General features: G+C 31.7%; 2 protein-coding genes across 3 annotated transcripts in view; both read left to right on the forward strand.

Moving 5' to 3' along the window:
- The first annotated feature begins 1,960 nt into the window (after positions 1–1,960).
- On the forward strand, positions 1,961–3,276 carry LOC129918383 (cytochrome b-c1 complex subunit 8). The gene is made up of 3 exons (XM_055998872.1): positions 1,961–2,075; positions 2,569–2,764; positions 2,829–3,276. The coding sequence occupies exons 2-3, from the start codon at positions 2,590–2,592 to the stop codon at positions 2,921–2,923; spliced, it is 270 nt and encodes an 89-aa protein (XP_055854847.1). The 5' UTR covers positions 1,961–2,075; positions 2,569–2,589; the 3' UTR covers positions 2,924–3,276.
- Positions 3,277–8,043: 4,767 nt separating this feature from the next.
- LOC129917674 (uncharacterized) overlaps positions 8,044–15,540 on the forward strand; it is a 51,636-nt gene continuing 44,139 nt past the window's right edge. The window contains exon 1 of one of the 2 annotated variants that reach the window (XM_055997717.1): positions 8,044–9,165. In XM_055997717.1, coding sequence (XP_055853692.1) covers positions 8,711–9,165 — 455 coding nt within the window. In that variant the 5' untranslated portion in view covers positions 8,044–8,710. The remainder of the gene's footprint in view (positions 9,166–15,540) is intronic. The other variant, XM_055997718.1, reaches the window with a different exon arrangement.

Genomic DNA, 15,540 nt, shown 5'->3' on the forward strand with positions numbered 1-15,540 from the left:
TTTCAGAATTTGGTGAATCATACTTTTGAAGTAATCATCTGCGGAAGTTCAAAAATGTTCCAAGACGCACGCGAAAAAAACAAAATCGCATGTAACTCTTGAATTAAGATTCATCAAATTATGAATTATGTACCAAAATGCTTGTGGTCTTTTTCTGAATAAATGTTCCAAATTTCAGAATTTGGTGAATCATACTTTTGAAGTAATCATCTGCGGAAGTTCAAAAATGTTCCAAGACGCACGCGAAAAAAACAAAATCGCATGTAACTCTTGAATTAAGATTCATCAAATTATGAATTATGTACCAAAATGCTTGTGGTCTTTTTCTGAATAAATGTTCCAAATTTCAGAATTTGGTGAATCATACTTTTGAAGTAATCATCTGCGGAAGTTCAAAAATGTTCCAAGACAGATCAGTGTCCAAGACTCATGCGAAAAAAAAACAAAATCTTTCTTGTGGGTAACTTCCACTGAATTTTAGTTCCGGGCTAGTGAAGATGTAAACAAACTTTTTTTGTATTATAAAATAGCATTTTTGTTGTAACTCGCATTGGAAATTTTCAAATCAAAGTGTATCTTGTAAATGAAAAACGTCACCTGAACGCATTGTCATAGTATACATTTATATTAAGTGCGTTCAATGTGAAAAAATCTTTATTTTAGGTTCAGTTTTGGTGTGTTGAACTCTGCCATTCTCATTCGTGAGGTTTGTGTCCATGATTAACAAATGCTTTTTTTACGTTACGTCACGTTTGTTAATTTTTCTATTTTAGTTATTATTTAATAAACTATGATTCACCAAATTATGAAACTGATGAAATACGATTCACTAAATTGACACTGAATTATGGAGAAATTTTTTTTGAATTTCATGACCAAGTGCTGCTAACTTTACGCCTTACGTAATTTGTTAATAACTTTTAAACTATGATTCACCAAATTGTAAAATTGATTCACTAAATTTCACCTAATTCTCACCTAATTATTTGCATAAAAAATTTTGAAAATCCCCACTAAGTGCTGCTAAGTTGATGGCGGTGGCAAAGTTGTACAAATATTTCATCCATAGGTCAGCAACTTTTATCTTCTGAAATCGGTCGTAAAGCTGGTTTAGCAGTGGTTCAAGGTCCATAAATAATATGTTAAAAAAGTCATATCCATGCTTGAACCGAAGTTGACCCGCAGCTAATAAACCGAAATCGGTGGGTTAAATTCCTGAACCTAGGCTGAACCACTTTTGTACAACTTGCCCTCACTCACTGAAACCCACAGTACACATAATAAGGTAATATATTCCGAACGTTGTCAAAATTTGTTTGTCAAAAATGGGCACCAATCTGTCAGGTCGGCCTTTAATTTTTATATTTCAATCGCAGTAAATCAAAAATAAGTCTCAATAAATCTAAATTTGAATTTGAATCGCAGTAAACAGGAAATTTGTTTTTGTTTTAATTTATAAAATGTCATTTGAAAAAATTATAAATTGAAATAAAAACAATTTCTTCGTGTTTCTTCGCGGAAAATGGTCGATAATTCTTGAAAAATTACTGGTGTGCGTGGTTTTTGGTTTTTGTGCGTTTTTCGTCGGTAATTTGAAGCAATTAAGAATTCGGTAGCTGACATTGGTCGCCAAATTGTCATGTTTTGACAATTTGGTGACCAATGTCAGTTCGGAATATATTACCTTTTTATGTGTACTGTGACTGAAACCCACTTAGTAGGTCTATACCATAACAAAATTGTTTTTACAAATATGATCACTAGATGGTACTACCTGCTAATCCCTTTGATATTTCTTTTCAAAAAGTAAAGTTTTCATATCCCAACACCGCAAAATATATAAAAAAATAAAAAAAAATTAAACAACTAAAAAGCTTTGGTGGAACATGGGCATTAATTCTTCCAGAATTCCACACTCACTATACCCTTCAGATTCTAGGTGTCGCTACAAAATAATAGCGAAAATCTTCGAACAACATCTTCGAAATATTCTGACACCTGTCACATAATTTTTATCGAATTTTCTTGCACCCTGTCACAGTTTGTCAGTTTTTTTCGTGCAAAGTACCCCGCAGGTAAGGAAAAAGGAATAAAAATATATATTTTTTCCACACACATCACCCAGACAAAAAAAGATGAAAAAAAAAATTATTTCAATTAATTTGATGTAATTTTAATTGCTCGAGGGCGTTTTGCCAGATAGTCCCACACATTAATAAAACTATGCATGCACTTAATTGCAATTCATTGCTAAAAATACACAACGCAAAAAAAAAAAAAAAAGAAAATTATGAACGTGCGACATCAATTATGAATTACATAAGCTTGCTCGGGTTTGGGTTTTTATGAATAACCAAGACAAGACAAAATTTTATTTCCATTCATCATAATAGTTGCATTTGAGAAGCACTAGAGAGCAAAGATAAATAATAAAAATGTTTATATTCACAATTTGCCTTTTTGCTCAAATCCTTTTCAATCTTTTTTGAATGGAAAAGGACACATTTTTTTTTTGTATTTTTCTTATAAATAGTTTGATTATATTGTATTCCTTTTTTTGTTTAAAAGCTTTAAAACACTCTCCCGAAAATGCGTCTAACTTCGATTTTGAAAGGCCAACATTTTGGCAATTTGTACAAAATCAACGGCATTGTCACCTACAAACTATCGCCATTCGAACAAAAGGCATTCGCTGGAGCCATTAGCAAAGGTGTCCCCAACATGGTCCGCAGGTTTAGGTCCAATGTTTTCATTGTAACACCACGTAAGTTTAATTTTGTTTCTATTCTATTTGTATTTTAACTATTTTTATTGTCTTTAAAAAAAAGCCTTCATTGCTGGTTACCTTGTTTACAACATGGCCGAGAAGGAACATGCCCGTTTGGCCCGCAAGGACCCAGCTGAGTTTGCCAATGACGAATAAAGGATCTATAGATTGTAACCGGGCGTATTTATTCCTTTTGTTATGTAAATAGAAATGAATGTTGTACGATTTAAAATGATCGTTCAATAAAAAAAAAACATTTGGAACACCATTTTAGTTTATTTGCTTTCAGTTTTTACAAATTCATAAATTTCAGAGTTTCAACATGTTGTGAAATTGTTTTTGTTTAGGGTTTACTTGTATTTTTCTATTTCGACTGTTTTCATTCTGTTAAGGATTAAACTTTCAAAAGCAAATCACTTCCACTTTGGACATCTATTATATCCTTTTAATTATTAGAAATAGTCGCGTTCATATGGAGTGAATAAATAATAGGCCGTATTACCACTTTTTACCGACTTCCATAAAGGAGGAGGTATTCAATTCGTCTGTATTTTTTTTTTTCTTTGTTTGTTACCTCATAACTTTGGACTGAGTGAACCAATTTTGATAATTCTTTTTGGAATGGAAAGCTGGTGGCTGCAATGTGGTCCCATTTTAATTTCGTTCAGTTTTAGCCATGAGAACTATTAGAAAATCCATAAAACCCTGTTTTGATCCATGCAAGTCGGTTTTGTTTTTAGATAAAAATGATTATAATATTTTCCATTTTTTTTAAATGAAATTGGATTTTTTATCGCAAAACTACACATCGTCGAAAATCCAGTTTTTTTAAAGTTATTAATGCCATTATACTGGAAACAATACATTCTTCATTTTTGTAAACTCAGTATAAATTAAAGGATTTGCATCCTATCCACACGGCTGATTCTTTTTCTTCAATTCATGAAAATAGTATGGAAAATAATTGACAAACCTGAAAATTTAAAACAGATTTTCTGAAGAATTAAGATTTTTAAGTTAGGCCAGCTTTCTAAACAAACAACAACATGTTGCCTTCAATGAAAACTGCTATAAAAATCTTATTTCTTATATAAAATGACACTTCAAAAACTGAATTCCATAACAAACCTATTTGACTCTGTTCAGTTTTTTGCGTTTTGTAAATAATTTGTTTGACCTTTTGTTTACTCACTCCTCATTATACTAGTATAAATGGGTAATCACTAATGTAAAGGACAAGAGAGTGTTGCAACCTAAGAGATTTAGTGGAAAAAGGAAGGAAGTAGAATTTCACCTACATTCGACATTGAATGAATCTAGCTAAAAGGCAAGACACAAATATAAATCGCTTAGATCTTAGAAGGTGAAGGCAAAGAGGGTCATTTTCAAATATTTAAATATAACTAACGTAGAAACACATTACAAACACACAAAGTGTATGAAACCTCCGACCATTATTTTAAGAACTAGAGACGATAGCCGGAAGTGTTGACAAGTGAAAAGACATAAATTTAATTTCATTCCTGAGAACAAAAAAAATTTAAAATGTGCCAAGAACCATTCTCTTCTATTTAAAAAAAAAATTAAATCTGATAATTTTCTATGATTTATGCATAATCTCTGGCGCACTCTTTTTCCTTGTCTTTCATGATCTTGATTGACTTTTGAATTAGTCTTACCTTAAGTTAATTGTATGCTTGTCCTATGTCATTCTCTTTTAACCTAGGTCAAAGGTTAATTTTTTATATTTCCTTGTGTAAGCTAATATGTAGAAGGAAGGAGATCCAACACCTTCTTTTTCATGCGTGATTTGAAAAAAATAAAAACTAAAGGACAAGTTTGAATAAAACAAAACATTAGGAGTGTTTTTTGGCAAAGCTAACTGCACTAGAATTTCCCAAATATCAAAACTTAAGAAAAAATGTATACGCACGCATCAAGAGAACGAGGAATACGTAAACTTATACACTTCGTCAAAATTCTATCCGCAGTTTGGTTTAGCTTCTATATTCCTATCGGCAGCTGTATGTTGTTTTCGTAATGCATGTAAACGCCAGCTGCTAATACGATGGTAAAGAATTCGAAATACTAACGGTGGGTTGGGGTCAAAATTCTGCCGGGGTCAAAATTCTTTTGTCAAAATTCTGCTTTACAAAATTCTGCTTTCAAAATTCTGCTTTTCAAAATTCTGTTTTTCAAAATTCTGTTTTTCAAAATTCTGCTTTTCATAATTCTGCTTTTCAAAATTCTGCAAAAAAATTAAAAAAGGGTTTGGAAAATGTTAAAAAGCGCGCGCTTTTTAACATTTTCCAAACCCTTTTTTAATTTTTTTGCAGAATTCTGTAAAATCATCTTTTTGAAAAATTATCTGCTTATTTGATTACTTACCTACATAATTTGTCATTTTTTAAATGCGAATTAATTTTTGTTTTATAAATGAATAAATTTGAAAATATTAAGAAAAGGTTTTTAATATTAAACATTTCCGAAAATAACTAAAAATTTATTAATTTATCAAATAAAGATGAATATTCAAAAATTTGAATAAGAAAAGGAATATACAACATCGGTTCCAATTAGTATACATATTTTATTTGAAAGAAAGTCAGTATATGCATTTCAAAAAATATTTGCGACACTTAAATAAAAAAATTTAGGAAAGTACCAATGTTGAATTACATTAATGAGGTGTATTTTTCTTTAGCCAGCGCATATGCTATAAAAAAAAAAAACAGAATTAGCAGAATTTTTTTGTTCAAATATAATGCTGGCAGAATTTTGAAAAGCAGAATTTTAAAAAGCAGAATTTTGAAAAACAGAATAGAAAAAAAGCCGAATTTTGAAAAACAGAATTTTCGCTGAAAAAGCAGAATTTTGAAAAGCAGAATTTTGAAGCCAGAATTTTGACCCGATCCCACTAACGGTACCTGCCATGTTACCATAATGAATAAAAATTACATTTCTATTATGTACCGATTTAGGGCCTTAATTGTTTGGTGACAGTCTTACAGATATATTTTGTAATTTCCTAGGTTTTGTTTAGATTATATCTCTTAGAACGAATATATCCTATATACCTAACAGTTTCGATATGACGACAAGCCTCAATTAGATGTGGGAAAAAAGTTTAGAGATAAATGTAGAACAGGGAACATAATAGGTAATAGTCGGAGAGGCGACCGTTGAGTTACTTAGCTCATAAGGTTAGAGGTTAAGATTGGTGTTAAATGGAAAATAAGTTTGTAGCTAAAATGAAAAAAAAAAAAAAAAAATAGGGTTGCCACTTTTAAAATGAGAACTTTTATGTGGCAACTCTGTTTTAAAAGAAAAATTATCACATAACTAATACTATTACATCATCTCTGTAGGATGATGGTCTAGTTAAGAAATTTTTTTAAATGCCAAACAAAACACAAAAGGGAAACAAAATTAATATAAAACAATATAAGCCTACAAATATGGCAACCCTATTCAAATGAAAAGAAAAAACACATCGAAAAATCTTCTTTGAACCTACAATTTTGTATGCAATTTTTGTAGGCTAAACTATACACCAAACTTGAGCTGACACTATTTTCTATCTTAAAAATGTCGGGTTTTACCTTACAAAATTCAGGTAAGTAGAGGTACTTGGCAATCCTATGCAAATGCATATTTTGAAGAGAACTAACAGCCCTATTCTGGCAAACCTCACAATCACGAGTCACAAGAACCTTACAAGGCACAGTACACATAAAAAGGTAATATATTCCGAACTGACATTGGTCGCCAGATTGTCAAAACATGACACTTTGGCGACCAATGTCAGCTACCGAATTCTAAATTGTTTAAAATACCGACCAAAAACGCACAAAAACCGATAAACCATGCACACCAATAATTTTTAAACAATTATTTACCATTTACCGCGATGAAACACGAAGAAAATTTGTTATTTTTTAATTTATAATATTTTTAAATGACATTTTATAAATTAAAACAAAAACAAATTTCCTGTTTACTGCGATTGAAATATAAAAATTAAAGGCCGACCTGACAGATTGGTGCCCATTTTTGACAAACAAATTTTGACAACGTTCGGAACATATTACCTTATTATGTGTACTGTGCTCACAAGGTGAGCTGAAATTGATTTTGTGAGGTTTTCGCATCACAAAAATTTTTGAAATTGTGATCTGCTCTGAAGGAGGTCACAATTCACAAGTTGGACTTTAAAAAGAAGTTTGTGAGAAATAACTTTAAAGAGAAGTTTGTGAGAAATAAATCTTGACAAAATCGAGTTATGATCACCTTGTGAGGTTTTTGTGACTTGTGAGGTTTGCCAGAATAGGGCTGTAAAAAGGCGTATTTTTCTGTGCAAATAAAGTTAATTAACAAAATACATTTGGACATTTAACTATAGAATTTGAAAAATAGAAAAGTTTATTTAACAAATAATATCCCACCCGTGACGATAATAGCCCCGTTCCATTTGAGGTGGTAGTTTACTCATGAGTAGATCTAGTACTAGAATTTACACATGATCTTTTAAGGCTTGGCCACACCGGAGGGTATGCGGTATAGCGGTAACGATATTTGTACTAAAAAAATTCCACACCTGAACGTTGATGTGTCAGTTTGGAATTTTTTTCATACAAGTACCCTCACCGCTACCCGTACCGCTACCGCATACCCTCCAATGTGGCCAAGCCTTTACTCGAAGAGATAGGAATGTGTAGTTGTTGTACTAGATTTCTACTCACGACTAAACTACCACCTCCAATGGAACAGGGCTAATACTACGTTTCCACCTACACCTAAATCCATTAAAACTGTCAAATGTCAAAAATAAATCCAAACCCAAAATAGTTATAGGTACCGATTTTAACTTTGAAAATAGTTAAAAAAAAAATAGTTAAAAATGACTACATCCAAACTAGAGAATAATATGGCCTAAAAAGTTGATTTATAATAAATCTTCTTTTAATCTATTTGGCTGAAAAATTCAAAATAAAATTTAACTTAAAAATTATAAAATTGAAATAAAATAATTTAAAAAATTGCAGATGCAAATTTTATAAACAAATAAAATTCTAAAGTATTTCACTGAATACAGCCACTCTCCTGTCATTCCATCATCTCACTTCCCCATTTTCTCAACACCTCTCTCTATCTCCCTCACTCTCCTACAACCCAACAAAACAAAAACCTATATATTTTTTTTATTCTCCATTTTCATGGAATTCATGGAACAAGTGCTCCCTTCCAGTATATTTTTTCTTCTCATTTCCTTGCATTTCATCCAGTTTTCATCTACACATTTGCCTTCGCCTTCTGCTAGTTGTGAGTTGTGTGTATGTTCGTTCGCTCGTTTTTCTTTTTTCAATAAAAAAAATATAATTTTCAATTCAAGTTTGTCTACTTTCAATAGAAAAAAAAATGTCTTAAAATCACATCAAAAATCACAAAAATTATAACCAAACACAAGTTAATTATACTCATTGATAAAATAATTCAACATAATGTTGAAATTTCGATCGAAAATGAAGTGAAAAAAACGAAAATAAAAAATAAAAATTCGCCGCCCGCTTTTACAAAAAGAAATATACACAATTTTCTCTCCTCATTTCTCTGCTCTGTTCGCCAACACCTCGCCCCCCCCCTCGGAGAAATAAAATAACTTCAATTCGACACAAAAAAAAAAATCGTGTGTTTTAAAAGGAATACATTTTTAAAGAACGAAAAGGAAACAACAAAAAAAAAAAACGACAAATGATTTTGTGAAAACAATTTAACCGTTATTTTTATTATTATTTTTTACTTATTTATTTTTTTTGTTATAATTTTGTACACAAAAATTGAATAAAATTAATTTAAAAAAAAAGGAATTTTTTTGAAAAAAGTTTTGAAACAAAAAACCCGACTAGTTTATAAAACGACTTCGCAAAAACAAGAAATAGAGAAATGTCGAGTTGGGCGGAACGAGTCCATCGGCGCGCCGCCGATCTCGGCAGTGTGGTAACGTCTTGTGGCCACCCGGGATCCGGTGGCACTCCATCGTATCCCTCGTATCGTTTGGAGAAAGTCAAATTCGGTGTTCCACTCGAGGAAGTCTGTAAAAATGACAACATTCCCGGTCCACTCTTAGTTCTCATTTTGAAGCTTAATAAAGAGTCACCAAATCGCAGAGATGTTTTTCGTGCTCCTGGCCATCAGGGTGCCATGAAAAAGTTGATTCACTTTTTGCAAGCTGGCCGATTGGTTAATGTAGACAACTATTCGGTATACACAATTGCAAGTGTGCTGAAAAAGTTCCTGCGAAAGATTCCGAACGGAGTATTTGGAAGGTTGGGGGAGAATGAGTTGTTTGCGTGCATTGAACTGGATAACGAGATGGAACAACAGGAGAGAATTCATAGGTGAGTTTATTTTCTAGTTTTTCTATACTTTTTCTAGTTTTCTATTTGCTTTTTTAGCTGCGGCAGTCACAGTTTCTGCTGCACCATGTGGTTGTTGTTTTTTTTTTTTTCTTTATTAAAATTGGGGACACTTTTGGGGCGTTGTTGGTATTGCCTCGGTTGGCAGTGATAAGACAGCATGTGTTAGTTTTAATTGGGGGCTAGTTGGGAGAGATAGTGTAATAATGCAATGAAGCAATAGAGAGTTTGATTGGGGGCAGATAATCATATAAAAAAAACATAAAAAAAAGCTAACTGATTGTGTTCATGCATCAGTGAAAAAGAAAAGGGTGTCGAGAGATGCTGTTCTTAATTTATTGATTGAAAATTAACAGTGGAACGGATTGGTAGTTTCGTTGGCAAGAATTTGATTTTGGTAATTAAGATTGAGAAAATGTTGTTTTGATAAAATTTAAAAGGAGCCCTGTTTATTACACGGTGCGACACTGAAAATATACCCGACAAATAACATAGTGTAGGCTGTTCGTATGGTCGAATAATGCATAAAAATATTTTTGTTTTTTTTGGAACCCTCCATTTTTTGTATTTATAAAAAACCATTTTTACAGACTTTACGATGTACCTATCAATATCTTACGGCCAATTTCTTCACAATAGTCCTAAGTCAGCTTAGTACCCAGTCTTGCTGTTGCTAGACCAGGTCCTAGCACTAGTACTCGGTCCTAACGAAAAGTTAGTACCTGAGCATTTCTTCACATTTATAGGACCTGATCTAAGTTCACAACGAGGTCCTAAGAATTAATACGTATAAAACTGGTCTAACTGTCATTTTTAGAATTTATTGAAGATTGTTATATTTGTTGTTTTTACATTTGATCAAATTTAACACAAATTTAGCAAATAAAAAAGTTAATAAAAATAGAAAACAAAGCAAATATGTAATTAAAATGAATATTGAGAAAATGTTATGAAGATTAAAAAGCCGACAAGAAATACAAATTCAATACATTTTATGAAGAATTGTCAAGAATGAAGAATCGACAAGAACAAAAATATCAATGTCAATCAATGTCATAAATGGCGAGGGATCATTCAATTATCTAAATGCTGCCAAAAAAGCAGAAGGATTACCATAAACCATAATAATTTAACGAATAAAAATATTTTTTATTGAGATGTATGTTAATTGTGTAAATAAAAGAAAAGCTGTTAAAAACGCGACATTTCGTGATTATTATTATGTATGTTTCAAATGCATAAATGGTCCCCATTGTGAATCTTCAGAGGAATTCTGACTCGATAGAAATAATTTAACTCTGAAGTTTAAAGTATAGTGATATGATCCTTCAATATGATTGCAAATCGCCTCTAGTATTTTTGTGAACAGAGCTTTTAAGAAATAATACAGACTGCAAGGATTGTACATATTTATCATAAGCAAAAATACACCCAAAATCTGCTGCGGACTTGGTCCAAAAGTCTGGTAAATTAAAAAAAAAAACTTTCATAAAATTAAAATCACTAAAAACGCACTTATCAATCGATACAACACCCAAGTAATTAAAAAAGTCTGCTATATATGGACTACAACTCATTTAAATTTTCAAATTGAATTAAAATTCACAAAATCCACCAAATTTAAACAAAACATAATGAAAATTATTCTTTGTTTACGTTTTTTCTTCTTTATTAATCTGCAATATCGCGTTAAAAATATGAAATCCATTGCTTTGATTGAAGTACTAGCCGCTAGACTACCGATTTTGAGGTCCTAACAAATACGGAGTCCTAACTAATACTCGGTACCAATTTGACAGAACTAGGGCTTAGTACTTGTGTGAAGAAATCACTTGGTACCGATTTGAGTACTAACGATTGGTATAATAACCAGGTCCTAGCTGATTTTGAGGAGCTAGCTAGTACCGAGTCTTAACTAGTACTCGGTCCTAAATTGACAGTTCTAGGACTTAGTACTTGAGTGAAGAAATAAGTTGATACCGATTTGAGTACTAACTTTAGGACTAGGACCAGTATTAGCATTAGGACTCTGTGAAGAAATCGGCCGTTAGTCATTTTTCTAACAACTCTCAATATGTTATATGTTTTTGGAAAGAGGATTTCCAGACCTTTTGAATGATGTATAGAAGTCTATTGTTTAAACTTGAAAAGTAAATTTCGAAATATGACCCATTATTTGTTGCAGAGGCTTTATGCAAACGCAATGCTAGTTACAACAAAAAATAGGGAGTAAACTATAAACCTACATGAGATAATTTAAGATGGTGTCTAAGATAAATGTATTGGTCTAAGGAAGATAGAACCGCTTTGCAAGGTAGATAGAGTAAAAGAATCTACGTTATAGTCTTACAATACAAATTCTATCAAGTAGTGACAAACTGACTATTTGAAAATGTAACTCACAATCTAAGGGTGCCTGTGTATTTGAAAGTCGTCAAACTTTCATTTTTTTTTTACAAAGTTAGGTAACTCTGAGAGTTTGACTACAACTTTTAGCTGTTTTACTCTGGAATGTACAAGTTCCCTATAACTACATATAGTACATATATTTACCTATACAATGTACATATGTAAATTGCATGCAGAAATTACTTAAAAATAAAATATTCAATGCATTTATTTGTAACTTTTGCAAATTACCAACATAACGGAAATAATAATATTTAGAAGCGGTTACAATATCATTCAGTCAAAAATGTCATTTTTTACAAATGTGGAAAGCAAATGTTCATACTTTATGATTTTTTTTAGTAAAAGAATTTACTACTTTTATGTTTATCACCCAAGGTTTAAATTTAATTTCAGTTGAATCTTAAACGTAGTTTAAATTTAACTCATGCAATTTCAAATTGAAATCTTCAGTTTAGGACCTATTTTGTGGTGCCATGTTAAAATGAACTTTGCATACAACCCCGTAAAAATTCTTTAAATGATTTGTTGTTCCGTAATTTATGCAGTTTTTAATTTTCTTTCCTTGTATTTTTTTTTTTTTGTAGTAAAATATGTATGTTTTTTTTTTTTTTGAAAATTACTAATATGATGAGATTTTGTACCTACATAAATTTAACCCTTTTAATAATGAAAATTCTATAATATAACCAAGGAACTTGTTCCATGCGTTAAACCTTAATAGAACACTTTCATTTCACTTAAAATGGCTAAAACTAAAAGTGGAGTTCAAACTTCTACTGCTCGTTAAACTTAAACCTTATTATTAGAATTGCGACTCTAATCACCTGTTACGCTTTGTGACCTACAACTATCCACCATTTCTCTATGCGTGTAATTAATTCGCAAGAATAGAGAAATCCTACAATTATCTGCAAAGTGCATCCAGGGTTGAGGGTGTAATATGTATTTGAATCCAGAATTTCTGGCGCTATAGTCTAGCTTTCTATTAATTTACATATTTTAAAAATACATTTGAATAATTTTCCAATGATTAAACTTGGACCAGTTTCGATTTTTATTTAAAAACATATAAAATTATTGCTTTGAAGTGAATCAAAAAAATTAGCAATGATGAAAATGGCAAATTATTCCAACAATAATACTAGCCATGTTTTATTGGTACTCAGTATTTTACTGAGTAAACATTTTATGCTGTTCAAAACAACAAACAATTAATTTTATTTCTTATTAAATAATCCTTTATTGTTGAAGGGTCAAAAATGTATAAGTTAAGAAAACAAATTTCTCTGTAAACCAACAAATAAAAAACTTTTGTTTATCCCTAGCAATCATTTGTTGTTCTGGGCTTAAGTTTTAATAAAAATTGAAGCTGAACTAAGACGCTTACTGATCTATGCGTTAGTTTTACTAAAAGCTTACAATAATCTTTTTAAAATATAAAAAAATCATATTTAAAAATTATTTCCATAGAAAACGCTTTTGAAAAGGTTAGCAGAAAACCTTATAATAGTGCAAAATTAGCTAATGCAAAAACTTAGTGCCAGAAAATTACCTACCAAATAGTTTTCCATTTACAATATTAACAAATATTACCTACGCATTTAAGGCCTTACTTAAAGAAAACAATAATTTTAATCGAAATCAACATCATGACTTTAAGACTTGCAGGAATTTAAGATTTCGATGATCATCTGCTTAAAAATGAAAAAAATACTAATACAAAAAAATGAAATCATTTAATTCCAAGTAATTTAAAAAAAAACTTGCGGCCCCGTAACAAAAAGCATAGGCAGTTAACTTATTGAACCAAACACAATTACACAAGACCTTATCTAATCAAAGTGCAACAACACGATTACTTCCATTAAATTCAATTTATTAACAAATTCTAATTAATTGTATTTACAATTTTGTAAGACATTACAACTGTTGCAGGCAGTATTTCCTACGTGGGTAAAGCTACTCAACTAGTATATCGATATCACTCAAGCCTTACGCTAATTATCTCGCAACAAAATATTAGTAAATAAATCAAAACACACTTTTTCCCCCTGAAAACAAATGTTTTACAGCAAGCACACATTAAAAATAAATAAGCTTGCAAACTTGTAAGATAGAAACAAGAAAAAAAAAACACAAACTTTCAATTCTTAACTTAAAAACTATTCATAATTTTTGTTCAAAACCAAATCAAAGCGTGACGATACCTCTAATGACTAACAAACAAAAACAAAAAAAAGCTGTTATGTAAATTGGTCTTGCGAATGGTACCTAGTTTATGTTCCCAAGTAAAACAGACCGTGACCTTTTATGAGAAGTACAACTAATGGAACCTACTATACAGCTAAGTTCTCTGTGCAACGTTCAAATTGGCCCACTTAACCAATGACACCAACAACATTCTCAATGGTTGACCTAATCAGACCGTATCTGGTATTTTTTTTTCTATTTCTATTTTTTTTTTTTTGTGTGTATGCCTATTAACTATTACTTTCCCGAAAATAATAAAGAAATAGACACGTTTACACATCTTCATTGAGAATTCACAGTATAACAACGATGGCTTTGGTTCTATGGCGCCCTGATAACACAGCTAGCTAGCTAGCGACAACGACGACAACAACAATAACAACATTATGAGTACTCATCGAGCATAATACCGAGTATGTATTTCAACGGAATTGCCACGAATAGTATAATTGTACAACACTTACAGTAGGACATTGCATCTCAAAAGCTAATACAAAAAATAAATTTGTTGATAATGCAAAGAACAATTTTAACGCAAGGGAAAACAGAATGCCTTTCAACGTGTTCATTTATTTAAAGCACACGTAATAATTTGCTGGTTGCAATCAGAAATTAATGAAGACCATACTGTCTGTTAGAGTGACCACAAAAATTTTACTCTTATGTTGTCAGCTAGCAAGTATGAAAATCTTCAAATTTTGTATGCAAGTAGGGTAGTTACATGTAGTTGCTTCATAACTTTATGAGAACTCTTTCATCAGGCAGTTACCCCAGCCGCAGAAGCTCTCAACCTAGAGGACAAGGCCTTAAATAACTCCAAAGACGAGAGGTCGACTAAGCTGCTGCTTACAGATCTATTCTCTGAATAAGTCTGAAAAGCCCATATGTATAAGGTGATCATCAAGTAGTACGGCCGCTACCGTTGTTGGTTCTACGGACTTTACAGGGACATCGACCTCGCCAGATATCTGAAAATACTGTGTTAAAATGTTTGGAAAATTCGGAGCGTATGAAAAACCAATGGGTATGGTAGAAGACTAATTTTTGGTTGCATGCTCAATTATTACAGAACAACATCAACCAACTTGACATGCGCAACTGGAAACAACTTGTTAGGTACCGAGATCGAAAAAGAGGCTTTGAGGCCGAGTTCCATATTCAATTATGAGCGCTAGGGGCGTACACGCATTGGGGCAAGCGGGCGGTGCCCCTAACACGCCAGGGCCCCAACAGGAGACAATGCAGAGAAGGCAACTGGTTATAAAATCGACATGAATCACTTTGGAAACAATAGATACAAATTATTTTCTTCTGTTTAATGCATAACATAGCAACATTTCATTAAAAAAATATTACCTAAGGGGTCCCAAAAAAACAAATTGCTTTCTTGAAAGAAAAATTAAATATTATTTAAGGGCCCCAAAAAAAATTACTTGAAGAATCTTAACGACCAACAAATTATAGGTACATCAAGAGACAAAAAAGTATTTTTTATTTTTTCTTATTTTCTATATCAAAGATGCCTCCAATTATCAAAGGGCCCCCAAATTTTAGTCTTTCATCGGGGCCCCAACAACTCAACGTACGTCCCTGGTGAGCGCCACCTTAAGAAGAAGAACAGTCAAATTCGCCAATTTTTGATAGCCAAGCTGCACTGAATAATAAGCGGCAAACGATAGCTTCATTTAAAGCACG

The sequence above is a fragment of the Episyrphus balteatus genome, chromosome 4 (genome assembly GCF_945859705.1).
Source record: "Episyrphus balteatus chromosome 4, idEpiBalt1.1, whole genome shotgun sequence".
NCBI lineage: Eukaryota > Metazoa > Arthropoda > Insecta > Diptera > Syrphidae > Episyrphus > Episyrphus balteatus.

Bases quoted from the DNA above. Each gene is read 5' to 3' on its own strand.
- LOC129918383 (XM_055998872.1), top strand. From the start codon at position 2,590: ATGCGTCTAACTTCGATTTTGAAAGGCCAACATTTTGGCAATTTGTAC. The intron at 2,765-2,828 runs GTAAGTTTAATT...TTTAAAAAAAAG, and splicing joins TGTTTTCATTGTAACACCAC to CCTTCATTGCTGGTTACCTT.